This window comes from Kwoniella shivajii, chromosome 11 (assembly GCF_035658355.1).
Source record: "Kwoniella shivajii chromosome 11, complete sequence".
NCBI lineage: Eukaryota > Fungi > Basidiomycota > Tremellomycetes > Tremellales > Cryptococcaceae > Kwoniella > Kwoniella shivajii.
The window spans coordinates 755,284-777,701 of NC_085918.1; the positions used below are offsets into that span (position 1 = coordinate 755,284).

Consider the following 22,418-nt stretch of genomic DNA (forward strand, 5'->3'; position numbering starts at 1 on the left):
CTGCGATAGTCAATGACGAATTTGAACTTGTTTTAGCCATACACAGAGGAACTTGACGACGGAACCCTCTCATTCACTTGACATAGTTGAGAAATATGCATAGAAGTAAAAAAGCCCAATCGAAACTAAGAAATACTGGTAATAGCATAATGGTATATATTGAAGACATGTTCAACGGAAAGATATAATAATGTGAGGTATTTCCACGACGTGATCAAATTGCAAAATCCCTTGCCTCCCTCGCATCCTCTTCTGGAGCAAACTTCTTCACAAAACAAGATAGAACACTAATTCCTAAGCTGTCTGAAGACCTAAAACACCCGATCTCATACTCGTCCGGCCAGTCGATCTTCGATCAAATCAGCTACTACTTTCCCTACAACGGTTATACTAGTTCCTTGGAAACCTTCTGGATAATCTACTTTCGGTAAGTTTGGAGCGGTAAAGGAAACATCATGTTGAACTGCGAAATGTCTTATTCCTAATGCGTGGGCAGTCCATTGATCTATTTTTCGTTTACATGACAATGTCAGCTCTTGATTTGCCATCGAGTTGGCGTTAAGTGTACCCCGAAGAATATGGGACACGAAGGAGAATTGCTGTGGGAAGGGGTTTATTGGTCAGGAAGAGAAACATTATTACTCACAGTCTCTGGCAAATCCGCCTTTGAAGAACATTTCGATAACCGCACTTCTTGGTGTAGGTGGCATCCAGAGTAAATGACTTAAACCGTTACCGTGCACTCCGAGCATGATCTGAGAGAGCGAGCAATAGTGATCAATCAGCATTTTTGGTTCTTCCCCTTACTCTAAGCTAACATGACGAAGTCATGAAGAGGAACAACGTCACTCACAGTTGTTCTTCCAGCTAAAGCGAATTGATCCTCTTTACTCATCTTTTCAGCTTCAACAATGATCAATTCCCAACCCAACTTTTTTGCCCTTTCTTCTAAAGCTTTGACCAAATCTTCATGTGATTCTTTCGTTAATCTTCTTCTTGAAGATTGTCTGGAGATATACGTTATAACAGGTTGATATGTACCTTGCGGTGCTAAAGGTTCAACAACATCCACACCTGGACCAACCAAATTCACAGGATCGATGGCACCATGACCTTCCAAATTTCTATTGATGACAAGTTCTGATAAACCTGAATATCGAAGTACTTGTCTACGTATGGGTTCCCACCACCACCTGGTGGTTGATCCTACGTGTAAAGCTGAAGCTACAGTTCTAGCTGTGGGTCCAGTCCATTCTCCTCTGAATGCAGCGGATCTATCAGCTAATAAAGCTCTCTCAAGCATGAAAGCTTTAGGTTTTGAGGATATAGTCTGATTCTTGAAATCCGCCCAGTCTTCTGGATAAAGTATTGATACCGAAGGGAAAAGAGCATACAAGATTGTTGGATTGAATTTTGGTTTATCTCTCCTGCAAGATGTTTTATCCCAGATCAGCTTATATGCGTGCCATGTCAAAAACTGCTATGGCCTGCACGTACCACTCTTTGATATTTTGATGTAAGAACCAGATCCTTTGAGGAGGCGGTAATGCTGTCTCTCCTTTCGCAGTGCCGTGTTCATCGTAAGACGAATAAGCTCTCCAAGCGCCCAACAGTAATTCTGCTGCGAAGTGATAGTAGTGATCGATAACTGACATATGAAATGACATCAACTACTATTTCAGCGAATCATTATTCCAGGCTTGCGAAATCAAGATTAAACTCACATTGCCCATCATTGAATAAGAAAGACATTCCATCCATTTTCCATACTCTGGGACCCCAAAGTTTCATAGCTTCAAACGGAGAAATGAATATGATCTATTAGGTGAATGGGTGAATGGGTAAATGGGTGAATGGGTGACTGTCAGTCAGCTTTGTGCTGCAACATGTAAAGATGATGAATTGGACAAGATACGGTATCACTCACTTCGTCGCCTTTGGGTTCTCTGGCTTCCGAATTTCCTGGTTCACTATTCGCTGGAAGTCCGGTGGAAGTCATCATTCTAAGTTCGGGCCAAGCGGAACCGTCGTCGCTAAATGGCAAAAATTGTATGATCAGTCAATTATTTTTCTTTTATCGTTGACACACCACTTCCAGGGTATCCAGACAACATAGAAAAGTGATAACATGTCGAACATGCCCAAGCAAGCTCGATCTAACTCCTTGAATCATGGTCAAAAGAAGAAAGCGTACTCACACAACCGCGTAGAAACTACCATTGTAAATATACAATTTCTCCATCACTGTCCAGCCTGGAGAATGGGCTTTCAGTATCGTGACTGAACTTTCTAATTCGTCATCTTCTAATTCTTCTTCACCTTCATCCCAAGGTTTACCATCTTTCAACGCGGGTATGAACTCTGTTGTATCTTCAGCATCATTTCCGAATCCACAAGGTTTAACTGATTCTCCAAAAGTTACTTCTCCTATCCCTGAACCATAATGACCCGAGGAAGAAGAGTGAGAAGCAGAAGAAGAGGACGAAGAGGAGGAGGAAGCAGGGAATAACCAATCAGGAAATTTATATTTTGACGATAAAGATGATTTTGAGGAGTACGAGGATGATGATTTTTGAAGTTGGGAATGAGGTTTTATTGGTATTGATTCCGATGTACTTGGAGAGGAAAAAAGCAAATAAGAAAAAGATAGTGTTAATAAACATAATAATATATCTCTCCTCGTTGGTCTTATACCAGTTATTGAATTTCTACCTGATATTGAAGGTGATTGACGTGTATGATGAGGGTAAGTAGATGATACAGGTGAATTCGTATTTGAGTTTGTATTGAAATATGATGCGAACGCATTATTCCTTTCTACATGTGGTGAACGAGGTGGTGAACCTTGTAGGAAGTTAGGTAAGACTGATGGCATTTTGGCTTTTCCTCCTTGACTGTATAGGGATGTTGGATTGTCTATGAGTTTGACATATATAGACCGAATAAAGGTTTAGAAGCAAGGTGTACGGGTTGTTCAGACGTATGTCGTGTGTGAACTTGTGGCAAAAAGAGTGTGTGAAGTCGAAGGTGTAGGAATAAAGAATGAATGTTGAGTTGATAGTAATTGTAGATTATCCCAGTCCAATCTTGGCGAATCAGGTGGTTTTCTTGGATCCCAAAGGTGGTTTCAATGTGACCCAATGGTATGCTTATGCTTATGCTTGTGCAATATGCTGAGTCCTTTCTGTTCCTCGTGCTTTGACACCTGTTCCCCAAAGGTCCTCCACGCCCAAATATCCCAAATATCCAATGTTGAGAAACAGTGCTCGGTCTTCTGAGCGAACAAAAAAGGAAAAAAAGAGAAAGGGGGATATATATGCGCGAACACAAGAATGATCCGGGAAGAGCGCGTCCTGAATCGAATGACAAAAGGGCAAAGGGCAAAAGGGTGTGTGATAATCGGATCAACCGTTCGCCAACCAGTGTACGATATCAGAGAGAGAGAGAGAGAGAGGCGGTAGCGTGTATGGTATGACAACGAAAGATGGTGGTTATCAAGAGAGAGAAATGAATGATCCACCTCAAAAGACAATAACATATCCCCTTCTCCTCTTTTTGTCCTGGTTAGCAACCACCGAACAAGGACATTTTCATTTGGTATACTGATTGTAGGAAAAAAAATCAAAGGGGGTAATTCAAAAACCGACACGCTTCAACTCAGGCACTGAATCTTAGATCACTTAAACTCACCCGCCTGTTACTATACGTAATCAAAAGACAATCCATCCAGCGTTACCAACGATTCACGATGAGAGTCATATTGTTACATGTTTTTGCATTTTATATATATCTGAAATTATGATGATCGGGGTGTATATAATAGTCTGTCTGCTCACAAAGTAACCAACAACGCAACAGAGAGAAAAGTGAGATGAAATCAAATGATCAAAAGTAAATAAAAAAAAGTGAAAAAACCTGTCATTCCTCCCTATCTTGATCTATTTCTTACTTTCTTTTGGGGAGTTCCTTATCGGCGTATACTTTACCAGCGTATCTGAGCGGCAATGCAACGTTAGCCAAGATATCTCACAAACGTTGTGTTCAATCGAGCTCACCCTTCAAGACCGCTTAATCCGAGTAAACCAACGGAGATCATAGAGACTGTTCGTCTGTCCCAAGGTCGGTTCCAGTTTTGGTAACTGAAGTATCCAAGAGCACCAAGGATGGCAACGTTCACTACACCAGCGAGACCACCGGCAACTTGGGGTCGGAGAATAACTTCTTTGGCTTGGAGGTAGAATTTGGATCCTTCTGATTTGGCTCGTTCAGCCTCCCGTTTGCCTTCTTCGGTTTCAAGGTACGATTCGGCGACGTAACTGAACACTAATGAATAAGCTATGTTTTTGATGACATCTTCAAGATCTAGCTCACCCTTCAGCACCGAACAAAGCCAAGGTACCCGCAACGATTCCACCAACGATTCGTCTGTCCCATGGTTGGTCTTTTCGGGTGTAAGCAAAGTATCCAGCGGTACCAAGGATACCGACGTTGACTGTTCGCATGTTCAAGGTCAGTTGAATCGGTATGGTCGAGGGGAGAACAAACTCACCGACACCCATGAGACCACCAAGGGTACCAGGTCGAAGTACGACATCTTTGGTCTTCTCCCAGTATGGTCCAAGAGCAGATTCAACTTCTTCGAGTTCAGCCTATAGACACAAACCCATTTTAATCCAAGTTAGCACTGATTTCCCTAACCGTATAATCTCAAAAAACGATTGATTGATGCGAGGAATTTACCTTTGCTTTTTTGCTGTACTCGTTACCTTTCTTCTCAATCTCCTTACCGATTTCCTTGGCTTTCTTCTCAGCTTTATCAAGATTCTTCTCAGCTTTCTGTTCCACCTTTTCAGCTTTCTTCTCTGCCTTTTCGGCTTTCTCCTCTACCTTCTTCTCGAACTCGGCACCGCTCTCGGGGAGATCTACGCTGTGCTTGGTTGGTGTAGGAAGGGGTTTAGGAGCGGACTCGGATGTGGATGGCTCAGGAACAGCGGCAGGGTGAAGGTTAATGCTGATTGGCTTAGGGGGTGATGCGGGCTCGATAACGGGGTGTTCGGGGTCAGATCCAGCGGGAAGAACGTTGATCTGATTGCAGATGAATAGAAACATTAGTATCCGGAATAGCAACTACTAATGAGAAGGGAGATTGATGAGAATAAATGGAAAAATCACCTTGGAATCAACGTGGTTGGAAGCTTCGGTTTCACCTTCGAAATGACCTTCAGCGAGGTTTTGATCGGGTTGAGGCATCTCTCCGAATGGGACTGTGAATATGCGGTTTGATCAGCTTGTTTTCCGTGAGAAAGGAGAGATAGGATCGATGGCAACTTGGACTCACTGTTGTGACTGGCTACTGAAGCGTAAGACATTGTTGTTTGCTATCTGGAAATTAGGTATGAGAGATTATATGAGGAGTTAGAGTACTGTTGGATTGTGATATATGATAGAAAGGATATAACTATATGTTTCCATAAAATGTATGATAATTGATGAGTATATGATATGGGGCGTCACTGCTCTCTCCGTTTTCTTTTGATCCGAGGTAGGTAATTTACCTATTTGATTTTTCTCATTTTAATTGACTAGCCTCATTGCGTCATAGACCCAGGGGGGGGGACACAATTCCTTTTCTTATTTTGCCACCGCAGCTTAAAAACCTGCATCTTGTTCGGACTTATACGGGATTGAGTTGCAGTGTGGCAGATCACATCCTACAGAAACGTGACAAGGGCAGTCGCGTCAATACTTCTCAAGTCACGTGATGACACACAAAATCTATTATGTAATCAATGGTTAATGGTTGTGTGTACACGAGGGTGGAGGAAGAAGGGGTGTACTATGCAAAGATAAAAACAAAAATGATAATCCAGTCATGCAATGAATCTCTACTGTCATCAATATCGTTTGTAATTGGTGTATCCAGAATAGGGTAATACATCTTCCTACTCAACAGGAGGAAGGGAGAAAGAAAAAGATGAATGGTCCACCTGGACCATCTCCTCAATCGCAACTACCAATCTCGTCAACGCCTTCGACAACCGGAAATAGAACCGGAGCTCGAGCTCGAGTAGAAGATGAGAGTAGAAAACACCGTCTATCAACGTCTTCTACGATTCAAAGGAGCTCGCAAGAGCAGTCAAGTAGTAGAAACGGTATCAATCCGACCACCACAGCTGGTCCGTCAAGATTCCCTTCGGCTCAGCGGTCAAATTCCCAAAGGCCTCCATTGAACATCAATCGCGGAGGAGTACTGTCTTCCTCACAACGTCAAGCTAAAGATCAGAAACCTAATGTCAATAGATTCACTGATAGATTCGCCAATCTCATCGCACATGGCAAAGGGCAAGGAAAATCCACCGAACCTATAGATCTCACTTCAGACACAGACGAAGAAGGAAAAACTACATCACCAAAGGAGAAACACGAGAAGAAACTTGGGATTAGTGATAGTTTGGAATCTATAACATCGTTAGATAAAGATATGAAACGTTCCGTCAAGAAGGAAAGGTCACTTTCTAGAGCGGAGAAAAAATCCAAAACGCCAGTAAGCATTAGTAAAGGTATTTGCAACACAACTGGTTTAAGTCCAGAAAAACCAATATATATAGGTTCAAGTTCATCTGATTCATCCTCAACGACAACAACGAAATCACCAATAAAGGCTACACAGCCCTTGAAATCCGTTCCTCATACGAATGTCAATAAACCTAATGGTCCATTTATAGGCAACAATATCTCATTATCCCCTCAGAAGAGAAGGATATTACCTCCTCAATCTACTAGACAAAGACTCACGACATCAGAATTAGACGCCGCTTTCGAAAAGAGAAAACGGGATGGAACGAAAAGTAGAACAAATTCTGTTGAACCAGGACAAATGCTCGATGTGGGAAAAGGAAAAGGAATAGGAGTGGCAATGGGAATGGGAATGAAAAGATCTATATCGAGAGAATCGTTGATATTCGGTCTACCATCTGGTTCCGGTTCTAGTTCGAATTCCCCAAGACATAAGAAGATGGACTCTCCGTTGAAGAATGGTATACCTTTACCATCAATATCACAATCCCCACTAAGACAGGTAAATCCTTTATCATCATCATCAACCGCTTCACAATCGGTTCCAAAAACTTCTCCCAGTGCTGTTACCGGGCAAAGATCATTTCAAACAATCTCTAAAACCAATAGGCCTGCGCCTCCAAGTGAAGCGGGTCCATCAGTGCCTATCAAATCCCCTATCAAATCCCACAACCTATCTCCACACCCAACCCAATCTCAGAACAACCAGAGCACTCAGCTCAAATCACAGAAACGTGACCCTCCTCAACGTACGAAGGCTGAATCTGCTTATCAACCTAAACAGCCCAGTGTTCATCAGGAACCAGTCCGAAAACCATCAAGAACTCGTCCGGAACCTGGAGCCTATACTTTACCTGATCCAAGCACAAATATACATGATTGGCCGAGAATAGAAAGTACACATTCTTCTGGTGGATCTAAACGAAGTGAGTCCAGAAGCAAACCAAAAGGTAAAGAGAAAGAGACCGACAAGAAAAACTTCACACCTATCAAAAACAAACCACCAATAATTATAAAAAGACCGATATCGCCCAACAAACGACCTCGGCCCCCTCCCCGGCCGGATTCATCTGGTTCCCGATCATCAACTCTTACACCTATCCCGACCAATTACGCATCACCAATAGCTGCTCCGCTGAACAAGGATAAGACTGCTGAGCCTTCACCTGCAAAGTCACTCAGCTCAAGTCCTCTGAAAGGACGGGCTTTCAACCAGCTCCTAGGCGATCCAGAATCGCAGCAAAGAGTGAACAATGGGGAAGCTGAAGTATTACAGGCTGCAAAAGAGGAAGTTAACTCAAGCGATATGGTGAGCTGTCATAATAATCGATACTCTCGTCCATGCTGACAGGAAATTTTGGTGTAGCTTGATGAGTTTGACGATTATGAATGGGCTACCAGCGATGGCGAAGAACCTGATCTGATGAAGATAAAAGATGACACTTTGCTTGCTTCGCCCAATAAACCTGTTTCAGATATCATTCAACAACCTTCACTCGCAAGGTCGACTCCTAATACCCCTTCTAGGCACATCACGCCTTCCAAACATCTTACACCGGCCAAAATTCTGCCTGTCACTCCTTTTAAACCTCACACCTCATCCAGAAGCCAGGTCACTACCCCGCATTCGTCCCTAAAAAGACCCCACCATACCCCATCACCATCTTCCGCTCACAAACGGAGGGCTATGGCTGAAAGGTCTGATCAGCTTCTTGAGGATGATCGAGTACGACGTCAGAGGGAGAAAGAAGAAGAAGCCGAGACAGAAAAACAAATTCAGGTCGATCTAGAAAGGATGCATGAAGACAACGAAGAGCAGAACGACGATGGCGGTGATTTGGCTGGATTCTTAGAGTGAGCCAACATCTCACGTTATGACCCCTTGTCCTAATCCGGGATGATCGCCAACGTGATTGCTGATAATGTGTGGATTAATGCCCTCCTAGTGTCGTCGCTTCCAAAACACCTGCAGAACCACAATCTTCTTCCGTCAAACCCAACTTTCGTTCAGCCATTCAAGCTCGATCGGATAGTAAGAAAGCCAAAGTCGAAGCTGAACGATTAGCCCGACGACAAGCGAAACTTGATGCAGTTCAAAAAGCTGAATACAAGGAAAAGCAAAAGAAAATGAAAGACGAGACGAAGGCGTTCGATGGACTGATGAAGAAAATTCAGTTAGGAAACGACCTGGATGAGGTCTACAAAGAAATCTCATTGAATGTGGATGTGGAACTAGAGACAGGTCTGGAGTCAGAATCGGATGGGAATGGAGAAAATGCTTATCCAACACCTGAAACTGATTTCGATCTAGACGATTTGACATCTCCCAATCTTAACGTGATCAAGGACGGAGAGGAATTGGATGATGCGCTTGACGGGATTGAAGATGTAGGTATAGTCATCGATCAAAGTTTGATAAAAGATGTGAAATCAGGTATCAAGATTGAAAAAGATGATGAACTGATTTGGAAAGGTTTTTGGGAAGAAGATCCGAGAAGAGTGAGTCCTGTGCTTTCAATCACGTTATATTGCGAATTAACAATGCTTTCAATTTACCAGCCTGAGCAAAAAGATCAAAAACGATTCATCAGCTTTGAGATCATCGAAGATCCTGTTCTCAAGATTATTGATTCTATAGCGAAGCAGCCGGACTCGGAAGTGGATCTAATCGCTCTAGGAGAATTTATCACTTCCGGAGCGGTATCTTTCGTCGAAAGTGGAGGACGAGGCAGAATGGGAGACTTTCTCTTATCTAACTGTGAGTAGGAGCAGAATGCTGTGTCTATGGACATCTTAATTGATGTCCTACTGTAGGTATAATGTCGTGTGAGACCGATTGGTCAGATGTCGCTCGGTCTACTTTCATCGATTTATTGCAAGACGAAGATTATTTTGGCAAAGATGATATACTTCGATTCCTTCGAAAGTGTAGCGATCTTATCCTGGACCTAGGCGGAAGGCAATCTGTCTTTCTGTATAGTTCTGGGCGGAAAGACATAGCAGAACAAGAGCGATCCGAGGTTATGATCGAGCGTGAAGCAGCTATGGGACTTTTTTGCCGGATTCTCCGTGCTGCATCTGACAGTGCGGCAGACATATCATGGGTTTCAATCCTTCTCATACTCTCCATTGACAAGTTCACTTCATCTGCTCTGGGGAGGATCATTGGAGAAACGATAGGAACCCTTATGAAGAAGTCATTCGATGTCTCTAAAAATGTAAGTTGATCCTTCGTAGAACGGTGGCTACGAGGAGGAAGCTGATTGGCGTTCTCTCCAGAAGCTGAAACAGGCGAAATTCATTGCGCAATCTATCGCTAATTCCACTGCGGAATATGATCACCCTGTCAAAGTTGCTATCCTCAACTCACTTGGTCAGAAGACTGAAGAAAGTACGCTAGTACATTGTTGGCTGGGAATAGAATACCTTTTACCTGGAACCATTGATCAGGTCTCGACTATGGTGAATGATCAATCCCCTTTATTGCTATTCTCCATCTTAAAGTATGTTTTAGGCTGATCACTTTCGTTATTGCAGGAAATTCCCCCTTCCGTTCCTCCACTCACGTGCCTCCTTCAATCAGTTGATCTGATATCGAATCTCCTTCGAACTCCAGAATCGACTGAACCAGATTATGATCAGATCAATCATATTATATCCTTTCTTTATGCTTCAATGTCAGACATCGAAAATCTACTCAATCAAACCACAATCACTTCAAGCGGCGATAAAAGCGTCAAGGATCTGTTGAGCGATTGTGAGGTTGAGGAAGTCAGAGATGGCCTGAGAAGATGCAGAGATAGGATATGTGAGTGATTCTATATAGTGGTCATCCGAGAAACGAAGACGTATCGTGCCATATGACGGGCAGTGGAATATGTGTTTGTCGGGAAGAAAAGCTCATACCTCTATTGACAAATGAGTGATTTACCGTTGATGGCATATTCACAACTTTGTCGTCCAAATATGTCTGAAAAATGGAATAACGCAGCTGACAGAATCACAAAATGATCACAGCCGATCAATCGAACGGGACTTCCAAATCACTAGTGAAAGCTAGATTGCATCAGTTATACGAAATCTCAAGGTTGATCCTAACGTTAGGAATCAAGAAGAAAGTCCGTGCCAAAAAATTAGGTAAAGGTTTGAAAGTCGGTACAAAGGGTCAAAGCAAACTAGATTTTGGGATAAAACCGAAACTCGAAGTCGAGGAAAGACGAGGAGTTGAAGCTGAGAGCAAGGGCGAAAGGAGTGTCAACGGATTCAGTGGAGGAGAAGGGGAAGTGCATATGGAAAAGAAAGGTTCTAGTGGAAAAGAAAGCGAAAGTGGTGGAGTGGAAATGGAGAACAAGGATTTCAAGGGCAGTAAGAACGGTGAAGAAGATGGTGAGATGATGCTGGGTGAAAGATAGTAGCATGTCCTCTGTATCAAGGCGGCTAACTTTATCGGAAGGTGTGTGACCAAAAGATTGATCGATAGTCCGAGGATAGGATGTTTACTGTAGTTGTATAGTATGATGAAATAACGCAAGATATTATAGATCTAGAGTATAATGTTGTACATAACATGTTTCATATCTCTATGTATTTCTACCATGTCGAATCTGGCTTTAATTTCGCTGCTGGTATATGAGTGAGAGACGTCTACGGTGCATAGTTCAACACTATCCTGATCTTTTCCAACGAGACTTGTTTTCACTCGATCGGATACTTTACTCTCACAACTTGGCATCCTTACTGAACTCGGTGTCTAATGCAACTTGACCATCTTGACTGAATTGTCTATCTTTGTTCCAACCACCCATGAATTTAGTTTGACTTCCATAAGCGACCAATTTTCCTATTTTATTCCCATTCCCTTTCTCCTCATCGCCATTATCTTTATCTTTGTTGTCATCACTTTCATTGTTGCTCGGAGACGGAGTTGAGAATTCACATCGTGTATAAGCTAGATTCCGTCCACATTGTTCTACGATACCGACACAGACTAATTTGGAACCGAGTGTCCCGCCAGGTCGGACGAATTCAGTTGAAATATTAACACTGACTCCTGTTGGTGGTGGGAATCCGAGTGTTGAAAGTGATAAAGAGGTTATCGTGTCTGTCAACTAGCATGAAAGTCCATTAGCAATATGTTTAACCTCTAAAATCATCATGTTTCGATCAATTCAGATATTCAGACTCACCGAAAGTATCACACCACCATGTATAGTCTTGATTTTACCAATACGCCAATGTATACTCAGCGGTATTTTCAGGATTATATAACTTCATTTGATAAGACCTACTCACCCCGTGATTATTCAAGTGTTTCTGCTCAATCGTAAATACTCCTTTCAAGTATTTCGGTCTTGCTTCAACTAATCGTAACTTGAATTGAAAAATACCAAATGTCAGTCAGAGCGTACTTGCAAATCGGCAGAGATATCTCACGTACTGATGAGAGAACATTGGAGTCATGTCCTAGACAATCAAATCACTCAACAACATGAAAAGTGTCAATCTAATCAATAAGCAATCAAAGCTTACCCCCTTTTGATAAAGTGGTCGACCAACACTGGCAGAGTCAAATTACCGATCAGCTCCAGTCCATTTTCTAGTCCGTATTACGCTTTCAGATCGTTCACTCGGAAAGTACCGAAGACGAAGTATTCCGTCACTTACCTTCTGCAAGAATTTCAGACATGCCATTTCGTCCGGAATGCGGACTTTCAAACACTGCTTGAAGGACAGATTCCCGTATTAAATTACCACATCCTTCGCGATTATCCTCATCATCATCTTCACCATCATCCGCCATCCGTCGAGGTGATCACTTCTGCAGTTCTTTTGCTGTTGTGACATTTCCCGTCGGAACAGAAGACAACGGCGATATCCGAACACGATCGATTACAACGGCCGACTAGCTAGCTATCTTTGGTTTTTCATCTAGAACTCTCAGCTATATTGACTCTTCAGACCCAGTCCAGCAAAGAAAACAACGTATATCTCATCAGTTTTTGCCAGGAGGAGTAGCGAGGATGTCAGGAACGTTGTCACGAGCGAAATTACTTCGACAGTTATACCCATACAAACCACCTTCAACATCGATAGATCATCTGGTAATAGGTGGAGGTGTAGTCGGATTAAGTGTAGCTGCTTCTTTGGTCAATAATGCAGGAAGGGACAAGACCACTTTCTTAGTTGAGCGTAGAGGTCAAGTAAGTACCTATCCTCCTCATCACCAAGTGGAAGAAGAAGATTGAACTGATCTTGATATCAGTTAGGTCAGGAAACTACGTAAGCTATTTCATTGACTTTACAATACGCTGAAGCTGCAATGCGGACAAGCTAATATTGGTGAACTAACTTAGCGCGAGGAATTCAGAGGTCATACATTCTGGCATATAGTAAGTACAATTTCTCTCCTCTTGTACACTGGGTGATAGTGAGACCAGAAGCAGAGAGCGAAAGACGTGGTAATGAATAGAACACCCAGGCTAAACACTTCACCTTGCGCTTAGTTACCCACTCGGGAGTCTGAAATCGAAATTGTGTATACGAGGTAGAGATTTACTGTATGATAGATGCAAGAAACTAGGAATTGGGTATAAGTATACTGGCAAGGTGCGCTATTATCTATCACAAACTGTGGTACTGGACTGATAATAAGTATATATCATGTGTTGTGGTTTTTTTGATTTATAGATCGTCGTAGCTACCTCATCATCACAGATACCATACTTGCAAAAACTTCAAAATCATTCACAACATCCTTCATTCCTTTCGGATCCATCTGATCCGTCGTCATCGTCTTCGATACAAACTGTCTTTCTATCAGGTGATGAAGCTCGCGAATTAGAACCTGATTTATCGACGTCTGTATGTGGTGGATTGCTCATTCCATCGACTGGGATCGTTGATTCTCAAGGATTAGTAGATAGCTTATCTCGTGAGATTGAAGAATCAGAATACACTCCTTCTGGAAATGATGAAAATAGGGGAGAAGGTGTGATAGTCCTAGGAACACGAGTAGTCAGAATTGATAAAGATCCAAAGGGAGGTTGGGTATTTCAATTGGAAACGAATTGGGAAGGTTTAGACAAAGGTCAAAAAGGTGATGTAGAGAGCGTTAAAGCGGATGTTTTAGTGAACGCAGCTGGATTAGGTGCTGTAAGCTTAACCGAAGGTGTAGTGGGTGAAGAACAAGTAAAGATGTATGCTGTTAAAGGTGAGTCTCTCTAAATTCACTTGGGATTTCAAGCTGATCTACGTCGAAATAGGCAACTACATGTCATACAAAGGTCCAGGAGTAGGCAAAGTCTCGAGATTGATTTATCCTTGTCCCAGTGCCAATATCGATCATCTCGGTACACATCTGGTGAGTTTATATGAGATCAATGTGAGGATATGCTATCACTGATCAAATCAACCTGGGATGAATAGACAGTAGATCTTGACGGACATATAAAGTTTGGACCGGATGTTCAAGTGATAGGATCATCAGAAGAATCAAGTATAAATCCCGAATTTTGGGAAAAACATCTATCACCAACTGATTCAAGTGAATTAATAAATTCATTTTCTAAATCAGTTCTGGATTATTTACCCAATATTGATCCATTGAATCTAAAACCTGATTATTCAGGTATAAGACCAAATATAGCACCTCCAGGAGCTGGTTTCTCTGATTTCCTAATAAGACACAAAGACGATAGAAAAGGATTTATCGAATTATTAGGTTTTAATTCTCCTGGATTAACAAGTAGTTTAGCTGTTGGCGAACTGGTTTCTGATATGGTCAATAAACAGATCTATGGGAAACATCCTAAAATCGGTAAAGGTAGAGAAAAGAGATTAGAGGAATTAGCACAAGGTTGGGAAGCGTAATGCCAGCTCCTACCATAGTTGAACACTGTCGTTTTAGTATTCTAGCCAAGCTCTGATTGACACAAACAACGATCTTTGTATGTATATATATTGTGTATACAACATAGCAAGTGATGTATCGACTATGGAGATTATTTGACCGCCATCCAAAGCCAAATCCCAAATCTGCCTAAAGCGAACAACATGAAATGACATTGAGCAACGCGTTCAGGGACGAACGACCATCACCACCACTAATTCATTTACACTGTTTTGACTGTCTTGACATATCTCTTTCATCTTCTTCTCAACCTTCAGTCCTATCATCTTGACGCATCACAGCTCAATGGTCGATATCCTTTGAATCGACCCTCGCTTCTTGTCCCGGAAGAAAGAGTGACAGCCCACCGTCGCATATAGACACGAACAAAGTAAAAAGGTCTACGACCGACTCTTCGGATCTAAGCGTATTTCATTTTCTCAAAGATTCACCATCATCAACTTTTTCCTTGTATGACATAGAATAATACCTCGTTGCAAGAATATCCCAAAACGCGTGATAACCAAGCGGAACATCTTTAAGTCAGGCATCATTGGAACCAGAAAAGGATCCAGCTTGTGGTAGGTCGGCCAAATTGGAGGTCACCATTCGGTTACTCGTACTTTCCCATCCTCTCGTCTGTGAACTTTCCGGGTAAGTCAAAATACCTTCTTCCTTTTTCCAACATTACGAAGTAGTGTCATCTTGTTCATGTTCTCAACCGTTCCTACATACCCTTTGTACTCAATCATCTTTGTCATCTCATCCTCACCCTCGCCCTCACCCTCACCCTCATTCCCCTTCCTTTGATAGCCCACTGTAATAAATCACTAGTCAGGACGAAGGAAAGAAGGAAGAAGGGAAAGAACAGCCTCGCTGTGTGTGTACATACATACACTTGACAAACCTCCTTCACATCTTCCTTTGATCACCTTGACTATGTAGCTAATTCTTCATCGGCAACTTTGTCATCATCTGACTGGCTTTCTTTGATCATTTCTTAGCTGCAGTCATCATCACGCTCATTTCGTCAATACGGTATAACCTATTTTGAAATCAACCTGGAGTCTGCGCTATTAAGTAGAATCACGAAAGAATTAAGGATGGATCACAACGAACCGCATACGGCATCGAGCAGAGGACATTCGACGACAGGGTTCAGCTGGCAGAATGGAATGCCTACTTTGAGAATGGAAGATGCTGTCGTGGAGACTGTGTGAGTTCCTGCTTTGTGTGTATAGTACCCAAAACGGAAAAGCAGCTGATAGTTATCAAAGCGTGACCCATACTACACGAACAACGACATCATTTGCACCGATATGCCTACCTCGTATACCGCCGCCTGAATCACTGGGACTTCCTTCTCACCTCCAGAATGAACGATACCCTTTAGCGAATCAACCTGCGCCAGCTGAAATGGAATTTTTTACCCTCAATCTTGGCGGTCGAAGAGTCATAGTACAAGATGAATCTGCTGGTGCTCCAAATCTAGATGGTTCCCTACGATCCTCTGGACCAGGATGGACCAAAACCCTTCCCTCAAGTACCTACGATTCCCCTTCAGCGAATACCAAGACGCACGGTCAAGAAGAGAGGATGGGTTTTTTGCAAGCTCTGAATAGGACCAAAGGGAAAGAAGTCAGGAAACGACCTCATAATTTCAGTCGACCAGGTAGTAGACAAGAAGATGGTCTGAATATAGACGTTAGTACACTTCCTATAAGTGCATCTGAGCAAGTGGCTATTAGACAGAGGAGTCCACCTAGAAAGAAGATTAGGGGTTTGGAAGAACTAACGATACATCCTCAAACTGGTAATTCCTCTTTACTTTCACCTTTGCCGTCACCTGAACATGAAACTGGACCTTCCACACCAGCTAGATCAGCTTCTCCTTCGCCACCTAATCTTGGTTCCGGAGTAGAAGTATCATCTCTTTTATCCTTGCCCGCTTTAGTGTCTCAATTCGATTTACTCCCCGATCGACTTCAACAACATTTCTTGATGCATCTCCTTCGAAGATCACGTATGCCCACAATACAAAGAGTATCAACATTCGCCTCTATCGCCCTTAAAAGAGATTTCATCGCTTTGCTACCTCATGAAGTGGCTGTTCAGATTCTCCGGAAAGTCGATAGAGCGAGTTTAGCAGTCGCTTCGAGGGTATGTAAAACTTGGAAAAGGATGATAGATACTGAAAGGGTTGTATGGCGACAACGTCTAATTGACGATGATTTCTGGTACGGACTAGGAGTAGAAGAAGCTGAAGAGAGGAAAGTCTTGGATAGATACGAAACTCTTGATTGGAAAGCTGAGAGAGAAGCGGAAATGTTTGGATTTAGTAGAGGAAGGGAAAACACACCAAGTGATGATGAAAGGATGTTTTCAGCTACGAACCCATCGAGAACAACGTATGAACCAGAAAGACCTACGGCACTGAAACATGTGTACAGGAGAAGATATCAAAATCAGAAATCATGGCTACATACTCGCCCTGACCATACTTCCTTCTCGGGACATGGGACGAATGTTGTGACCTGTTTGCAATTCGATGAGGAGAAGATCATTTCTGCTTCAGACGATCATTCTATAAACATTTACGACACTATGGGTGGAGCATTGAGGAAGAGACTTGACGGACATGAAGGTGGAGTTTGGACTTTAGAATACAAGGGCGATACTCTGGTCAGTGGAAGTACGGACAGGACTGTAAGAATATGGGATTTGGAGGACTTCACAGAAGTCCACGTGTTTCATGGTCACACATCCACAGTTAGGTGTTTACAGATTGTCGAACCTGTTTGGAACGAGCAGGAGAAAGAATGGCAACCACCTTATCCTATGATCGTCACTGGCTCGAGAGACGCTACTTTACGAGTCTGGAAGTTACCTGCAAAAGGAGATGAACCTTACAACAGAACTGTAAGTCGCCTCCTCCAAATCTATTTACCTCTGGCTGACATCATCTACCTAGTCTGCATCCGGTACAGAAGATGAACCTGCTCCATCCGAAGACAATCCATACCATCTACACCTTCTCGCAGGTCACAGCCAAGCGGTTCGTGCGCTCGCTACACATGGCAGGATATGTGTTTCCGGCTCATACGACATGACTGTGAGAGTATGGGATATAGTTAAGGGCACTTGCATTCATGTCTTAACCGGTCACGAGGCAAAAGGTGCGTTTGATGCTGATTACCACTTCGCGCTCTCAGCTGATAATTTTGAACTATAGTCTACAGCATAGTTTACGATCAATACCGAAATAGATGCGCGTCTGGATCCATGGACAACACTGTCAAAGTATGGGACGTAGTGACTGGTGATTGTTTACACACCCTCACAGGTCATACATCTCTGGTTGGTTTGCTAGGCATATCTCCGAATTACATGGTTTCGGCAGCGGCCGATGCATCCTTACGCATCTGGGACCCCGAAACCCTTCAGTTGAGGAATACTTTAGCCTCCCATGGAGGAGCCATAACTTGTTTCCAACACGACGAGACCAAAGTCGTCTCTGGATCTGATGGCGCTCTCAAGTTATGGGATATCAGATCCGGAACATGTATAAGAGATCTGGTCGTTGGAATCAGCTCAGTATGGCAAGTCGCTTTCAACGGTAATCTACTCGTTGCAGCTTCCAACAGAGGTGGACAAACTGTATTTGACGTTTTCAATTTCGCTCCTACAACTTATGCCTCGCCTTTCCCGGAAGGAATAGATGATGATAATTTGGACTTATTGAGAACGCCAGCTTGGCTAAGAGGTAAAGAAAAGGAGAAGAAATTGTCCAGGTACGAACAATGGGATGAACATGAAGATATCGGATCGCCGACGCCTTCTCATTACAATACGAGGTCAAACCCACAAGATAAATGGAATGGACTAAGCCTGAGACAATATCACGGTAGTTCTCCGAACAACAAAGCTCATGTTGGAGCAAGTAGAAGATCAAATAGAATTGCCGGAAGAAATTCCTTACCTGCAAATTTAGATTCTTTACCTTTATTTTCAAATTTCAGTGGACCTAGTTCAAGAAGACATCCACCTGCGTTCACGAACGTTTCATTTGGAATTGGTTCAGGTCAGAGTCCAACTCGTCATATTCATCAAGTAAGCGGAACATCATCATCGATAGGAGGACAAACTAGAGCGAGATTGAGAAAACTCCGATCGAACAGGGAAACTGATTCCCCTACTCCCTCATTTGCCATCTCGCCTATTGGAGGAGGAGGAGTATCGACCGGAACGAGAAGTGGAAGCAGTAGAATGGGTGCTCCTGCTGGATCTAGTTTTGCTCCTATCTTCGATGACGATAACCAGCCTTTCCATGACGGGGGAGAACATTATGACCACGGAGAAGGAATGACACTCGATGATGATGATGAGGATGATGATGTGGATGACGATGATCTCTGAGGATAAAGAAGTGGGGCGGGGAGGATAGGGGTTGTGATGGTAGAAAGTAGACCGTTTTGAGGTATGACAAGGTCACCTTATGATTATCGAATAGCGGAAGAAGAGGGAATCAGGTACTTAAAAAGTGATACCTCGGGTTCTTAATGATTTTCCAGCATTGTCACATTGACTTATTCATTCTCTTTCATCCAGATTTGTGTGTATGTTTGTATGAATGAGTAGATACCTTATAGTCCATGCATTGTTTTTTGAATTTAGAAGCAGCGATCCTCGCATGAGATCAACGATCGTCTTCTGGTGCTGGCTCGGACCGTGAGGGGATATGTCCAGCCGAAGCAGAAATGGGATATTCCACCAACATGGGAAGGAGAACTTTCCCGATTATTTAAGCTTTGAGCGCAGCAGGAACGATTTTCAGTTTCAGCTACGCGAGATAACATAACTGGGCGGGATAACGAGATTGTCTGTGTGATAACCCCCACGGGTCACCGCGTTCTTACATCATATTCGTCATCCTCTTTCGATATCTGATGTATTCTACTCGAGTAGATTCGATTCTAGAATCTAGATTTGGCAAACGGGAAACTTAGTCACTTGGCATTTTGAGGAGGATCGAAGACATGATCTAGCTCTCGATGACAAGCGCAGAGACTTGTCTTGGGGGGAAAATCTCATGAACAGGCATCGATCTAGTCTGTACAGTGCTGTGCAGTGCTGTGCACTCTGACACTAAGTGAGGATACAACTGAGAGTAGGAGGACCACTCTGAGATTCTCGTCCTACTTCCACTTTCTTCTATAAGACCATAAAGTTTTGTGTATATCGCGTTGCGGATGTTACAAAATCAAGTCGCAATATGATAACATCACTTTCATGATCTCTCGTAAGATTACAATAAGACTTAGGATTTTTGTTCCGTTCTTCCCCCTACGAGTATCACTGTGCCAAGCATCTCGTCCTTCTGAGCGCATGATCGAAGCTCAGACATCCTTGAGGTCCCTATGGGTACAGTAATGAGACGGCTTTTCGCACATAAAAACAGTAATTGCGTTAGATCGGGATGAAAGGGCGATTCTAGTTTTTCGATCGATGAAGGCATTCTCTATGAAACCCTCTGATATGCATTCTTCTTAGATGGCATATGGTTTTGGTAAAAATCAGGGGAAAGTAAGATATAAGGTGAGATACTACTCGTATACCTGTGCTCGCACTTTCAACAACTTTATGTAAGTCATCTGACTCTTTTTCTCTTTTTCTACTATTTAAAAGAGCTCACAGAGTTCCTTTGTTTCACTACCTGAATACTGCGCTTAAACGCCAAGTATTACTACATCCCCATATGCTGTTAAGATGAGTCAAGATGATGTGATCTTGTGTCTGTCTTGGAGGCGTTTGAAGGGGATCAAATCAATGCCGAGGAAGTCAAGAAAGGTGGGGAAAAGGGGAGGGAGACAGAGTGGTTTGGAACGGTAATTCAAGCGGAAACGAATTAGTATGTAATCTTGTGATCGATCTGACATGCCTAAAAAAAAATCACAAGGACTATATATATATGTAGATCAGCTTGCCCACATACCTCTTTTATCTTTCCTTCGTTGTTCAATTTGAAAAAAAAAGCAAAAACCATCGAAAACACGATACGATGAAGTTCACTACTTTCACTTTATTTGCCCTTCTCCCAGCTACCGCGTTAGCTCAAAGCTCCAGTGCTGCCTCTGCCAGTGCTTCTGCCTCTGCCTCTGCCAGTGCCTCTGCTTCTTCAGCTACAGCCTCTGGAGCTGCGAGCAATGGGACAGAGTATCTCACCACTGTCTTGGGAGCTCTGAGGTGAGTGACTTCTTCCAAATGCGATTCTGGCATGTAGACTCTGTCGAAGAGTAACTAAGGCCTGATTCCCTTTACATCTTTACAGTGCTGCCGGTCTCACATCGCTCGTATCAGCTGCTCAAGGAATCGCAGGAACGACAGAAGGTCAAGCATTACTAGGCTCACTTTCACAAGGAAATAAAACCGTATTCGCACCTTCCAACGCTGCTCTATCAAACGTCTCTCAAGATATATTAAGTAACAATGCACTGCTAACTCAAATCTTATCATACCACATTCTCAACAACACGTGTACTCCTGCTGGAATCATGTCAACACCTAATCATACTATCGCCCGAACAACTTTAAGAGGTGGTAATTATACTTTACCTGGAAACTTTACTGCTCCATTAGTTTTATCTAAAAATTCAACTAATTCAACTGGATTCCAAATTGTTCAAACGTCAAACAACATTACTGCCTCAGGAAATGGTACTGCCGCAGCAAATCTATTAGTATATGTAATTGACCAAGTGATCACTTTACCTCAATCATTAACTACTGTTTTACCTCAATTGGCACCTCAATTATTCGGTTTAGCAGGATCTATACCTGGATTAGCGACTCAATTGACTTCTGCCAATGGAATAACTATATTCGCTCCTAATGACGCTGCTATAGGTGCCATCCAATCTTCTTTGGGTACATTGAATTCAACTCAAGTTACAAACGTCCTAAGTAACCATATCATCAATGGAACTGCTGTCTATTCAACTGGATTGGGAAGTGGTAATTATACTTCAGCCGGCGGTGAACCATTTAAATTCGTAACAAATTCAACTGGATCTTATGTAACTTCAGCAAATTCAACGGCCAAGATCCTACAAAGTGATGTTATCATCAATAACGGTGTTATTCATGTAAGTTGAATGCGACTATAACCCTGATCGAGTAAATTCGTTGACAAGCCATGGTTTGAAATTCTAGGTAATCGACAGTGTCCTCGTCAACACGAATGCTAACGCTCAAGCAGCTGCTTCAGCTTATTCGTCAGCCGCCGCTGCAGCTGTAAGTTTTACATCTCTCTTTCATCATCTGACAACCACGCTATATATACACCGGACACATCTGACTTTGTTCGAAATTTCAGTCCACTTCCACCGAGGCCAATACCCCGGTGACAGCTACATCAGCCGCTACGACTCCATCGGGAAGTACATCCGCTTCAGGGGCTGCATCTGCTGGAGAGAGACTCGCTCCTCTAGGTATCACCACTTTCATGATGGGCGGTATCGTCGCTGTAGTGAGTGCTGTTGTAGGAGGCGTCATCACTCTTTTCTAAGAGAGATGAAGAGCACACAAATCGTCGTGTGAAATATCATTACGTAGAATCCCTAGTGACAGGGGGAATAAACACCGAATCCTGATTCTCTTTTTGGTGACTCTACGTGCTTTTTTCTTTGCGAATGACACTGGAGATATAAAATGTTACATGCAACTTGCATGTACGTAGTTGAACAAAATGGTGTTTTGAAACTCTTGGACCAGAAGAAGGTAGTGTATATTTATACATAATTACTGTACAACTGACAATAAGTCGTTCGACTGACTTTGTCTTACTCATCATACGTTATTTGGCCGAGTCAGTACTGTAAGACTGGGGAGTTTGAAATACAACTAATTCTCATATCGTCCTTGTCTAGTACTAGTAGTGATGATCAAATCGCCCGAA

The 22,418-nt window shown here is 42.8% G+C and overlaps 7 protein-coding genes across 7 annotated transcripts; 4 read left to right on the top strand and 3 right to left on the bottom strand.

Annotated features, from left to right (window-relative positions):
* Window positions 1–326: 326 nt before the first annotated feature.
* On the bottom strand, window positions 327–2,875 carry IL334_007690 (uncharacterized protein; the record flags this gene model as incomplete). Its single annotated transcript, XM_062939380.1, has 7 exons — window positions 327–505; window positions 647–755; window positions 854–1,427; window positions 1,498–1,648; window positions 1,725–1,818; window positions 1,928–2,033; window positions 2,199–2,875. 7 exons carry the CDS (start codon window positions 2,873–2,875, stop codon window positions 327–329), a joined length of 1,890 nt encoding a protein of 629 aa, XP_062795431.1.
* Window positions 2,876–3,945: 1,070 nt separating this feature from the next.
* On the bottom strand, window positions 3,946–5,369 carry IL334_007691 (uncharacterized protein; the record flags this gene model as incomplete). The annotated part of the gene is made up of 7 exons (XM_062939381.1): window positions 3,946–3,994; window positions 4,056–4,316; window positions 4,372–4,492; window positions 4,550–4,649; window positions 4,741–5,085; window positions 5,173–5,264; window positions 5,339–5,369. The coding sequence occupies 7 exons, from the start codon at window positions 5,367–5,369 to the stop codon at window positions 3,946–3,948; spliced, it is 999 nt and encodes a 332-aa protein (XP_062795432.1).
* A 605-nt stretch (window positions 5,370–5,974) lies between these two features.
* IL334_007692 (uncharacterized protein) lies at window positions 5,975–10,988 on the top strand (the record flags this gene model as incomplete). The annotated part of the gene is made up of 8 exons (XM_062939382.1): window positions 5,975–7,885; window positions 7,943–8,430; window positions 8,523–9,075; window positions 9,136–9,334; window positions 9,391–9,794; window positions 9,856–10,038; window positions 10,114–10,384; window positions 10,594–10,988. The coding sequence occupies 8 exons, from the start codon at window positions 5,975–5,977 to the stop codon at window positions 10,986–10,988; spliced, it is 4,404 nt and encodes a 1,467-aa protein (XP_062795433.1).
* Window positions 10,989–11,294: 306 nt separating this feature from the next.
* Window positions 11,295–12,267, bottom strand: IL334_007693 (uncharacterized protein; the record flags this gene model as incomplete). Its single annotated transcript, XM_062939383.1, has 6 exons — window positions 11,295–11,684; window positions 11,763–11,789; window positions 11,869–11,946; window positions 12,014–12,039; window positions 12,106–12,133; window positions 12,241–12,267. 6 exons carry the CDS (start codon window positions 12,265–12,267, stop codon window positions 11,295–11,297), a joined length of 576 nt encoding a protein of 191 aa, XP_062795434.1.
* Window positions 12,268–12,596: 329 nt separating this feature from the next.
* On the top strand, window positions 12,597–14,445 carry IL334_007694 (uncharacterized protein; the record flags this gene model as incomplete). Its single annotated transcript, XM_062939384.1, has 7 exons — window positions 12,597–12,776; window positions 12,839–12,855; window positions 12,930–12,965; window positions 13,080–13,182; window positions 13,264–13,786; window positions 13,839–13,936; window positions 14,002–14,445. The coding sequence occupies 7 exons, from the start codon at window positions 12,597–12,599 to the stop codon at window positions 14,443–14,445; spliced, it is 1,401 nt and encodes a 466-aa protein (XP_062795435.1).
* A 1,122-nt stretch (window positions 14,446–15,567) lies between these two features.
* Window positions 15,568–18,880, top strand: IL334_007695 (uncharacterized protein; the record flags this gene model as incomplete). The annotated part of the gene is made up of 4 exons (XM_062939385.1): window positions 15,568–15,680; window positions 15,742–17,383; window positions 17,436–17,640; window positions 17,697–18,880. The coding sequence occupies 4 exons, from the start codon at window positions 15,568–15,570 to the stop codon at window positions 18,878–18,880; spliced, it is 3,144 nt and encodes a 1,047-aa protein (XP_062795436.1).
* Window positions 18,881–20,522: 1,642 nt separating this feature from the next.
* On the top strand, window positions 20,523–22,028 carry IL334_007696 (uncharacterized protein; the record flags this gene model as incomplete). Its single annotated transcript, XM_062939386.1, has 4 exons — window positions 20,523–20,707; window positions 20,793–21,606; window positions 21,674–21,754; window positions 21,837–22,028. 4 exons carry the CDS (start codon window positions 20,523–20,525, stop codon window positions 22,026–22,028), a joined length of 1,272 nt encoding a protein of 423 aa, XP_062795437.1.
* Window positions 22,029–22,418: the final 390 nt, after the last annotated feature.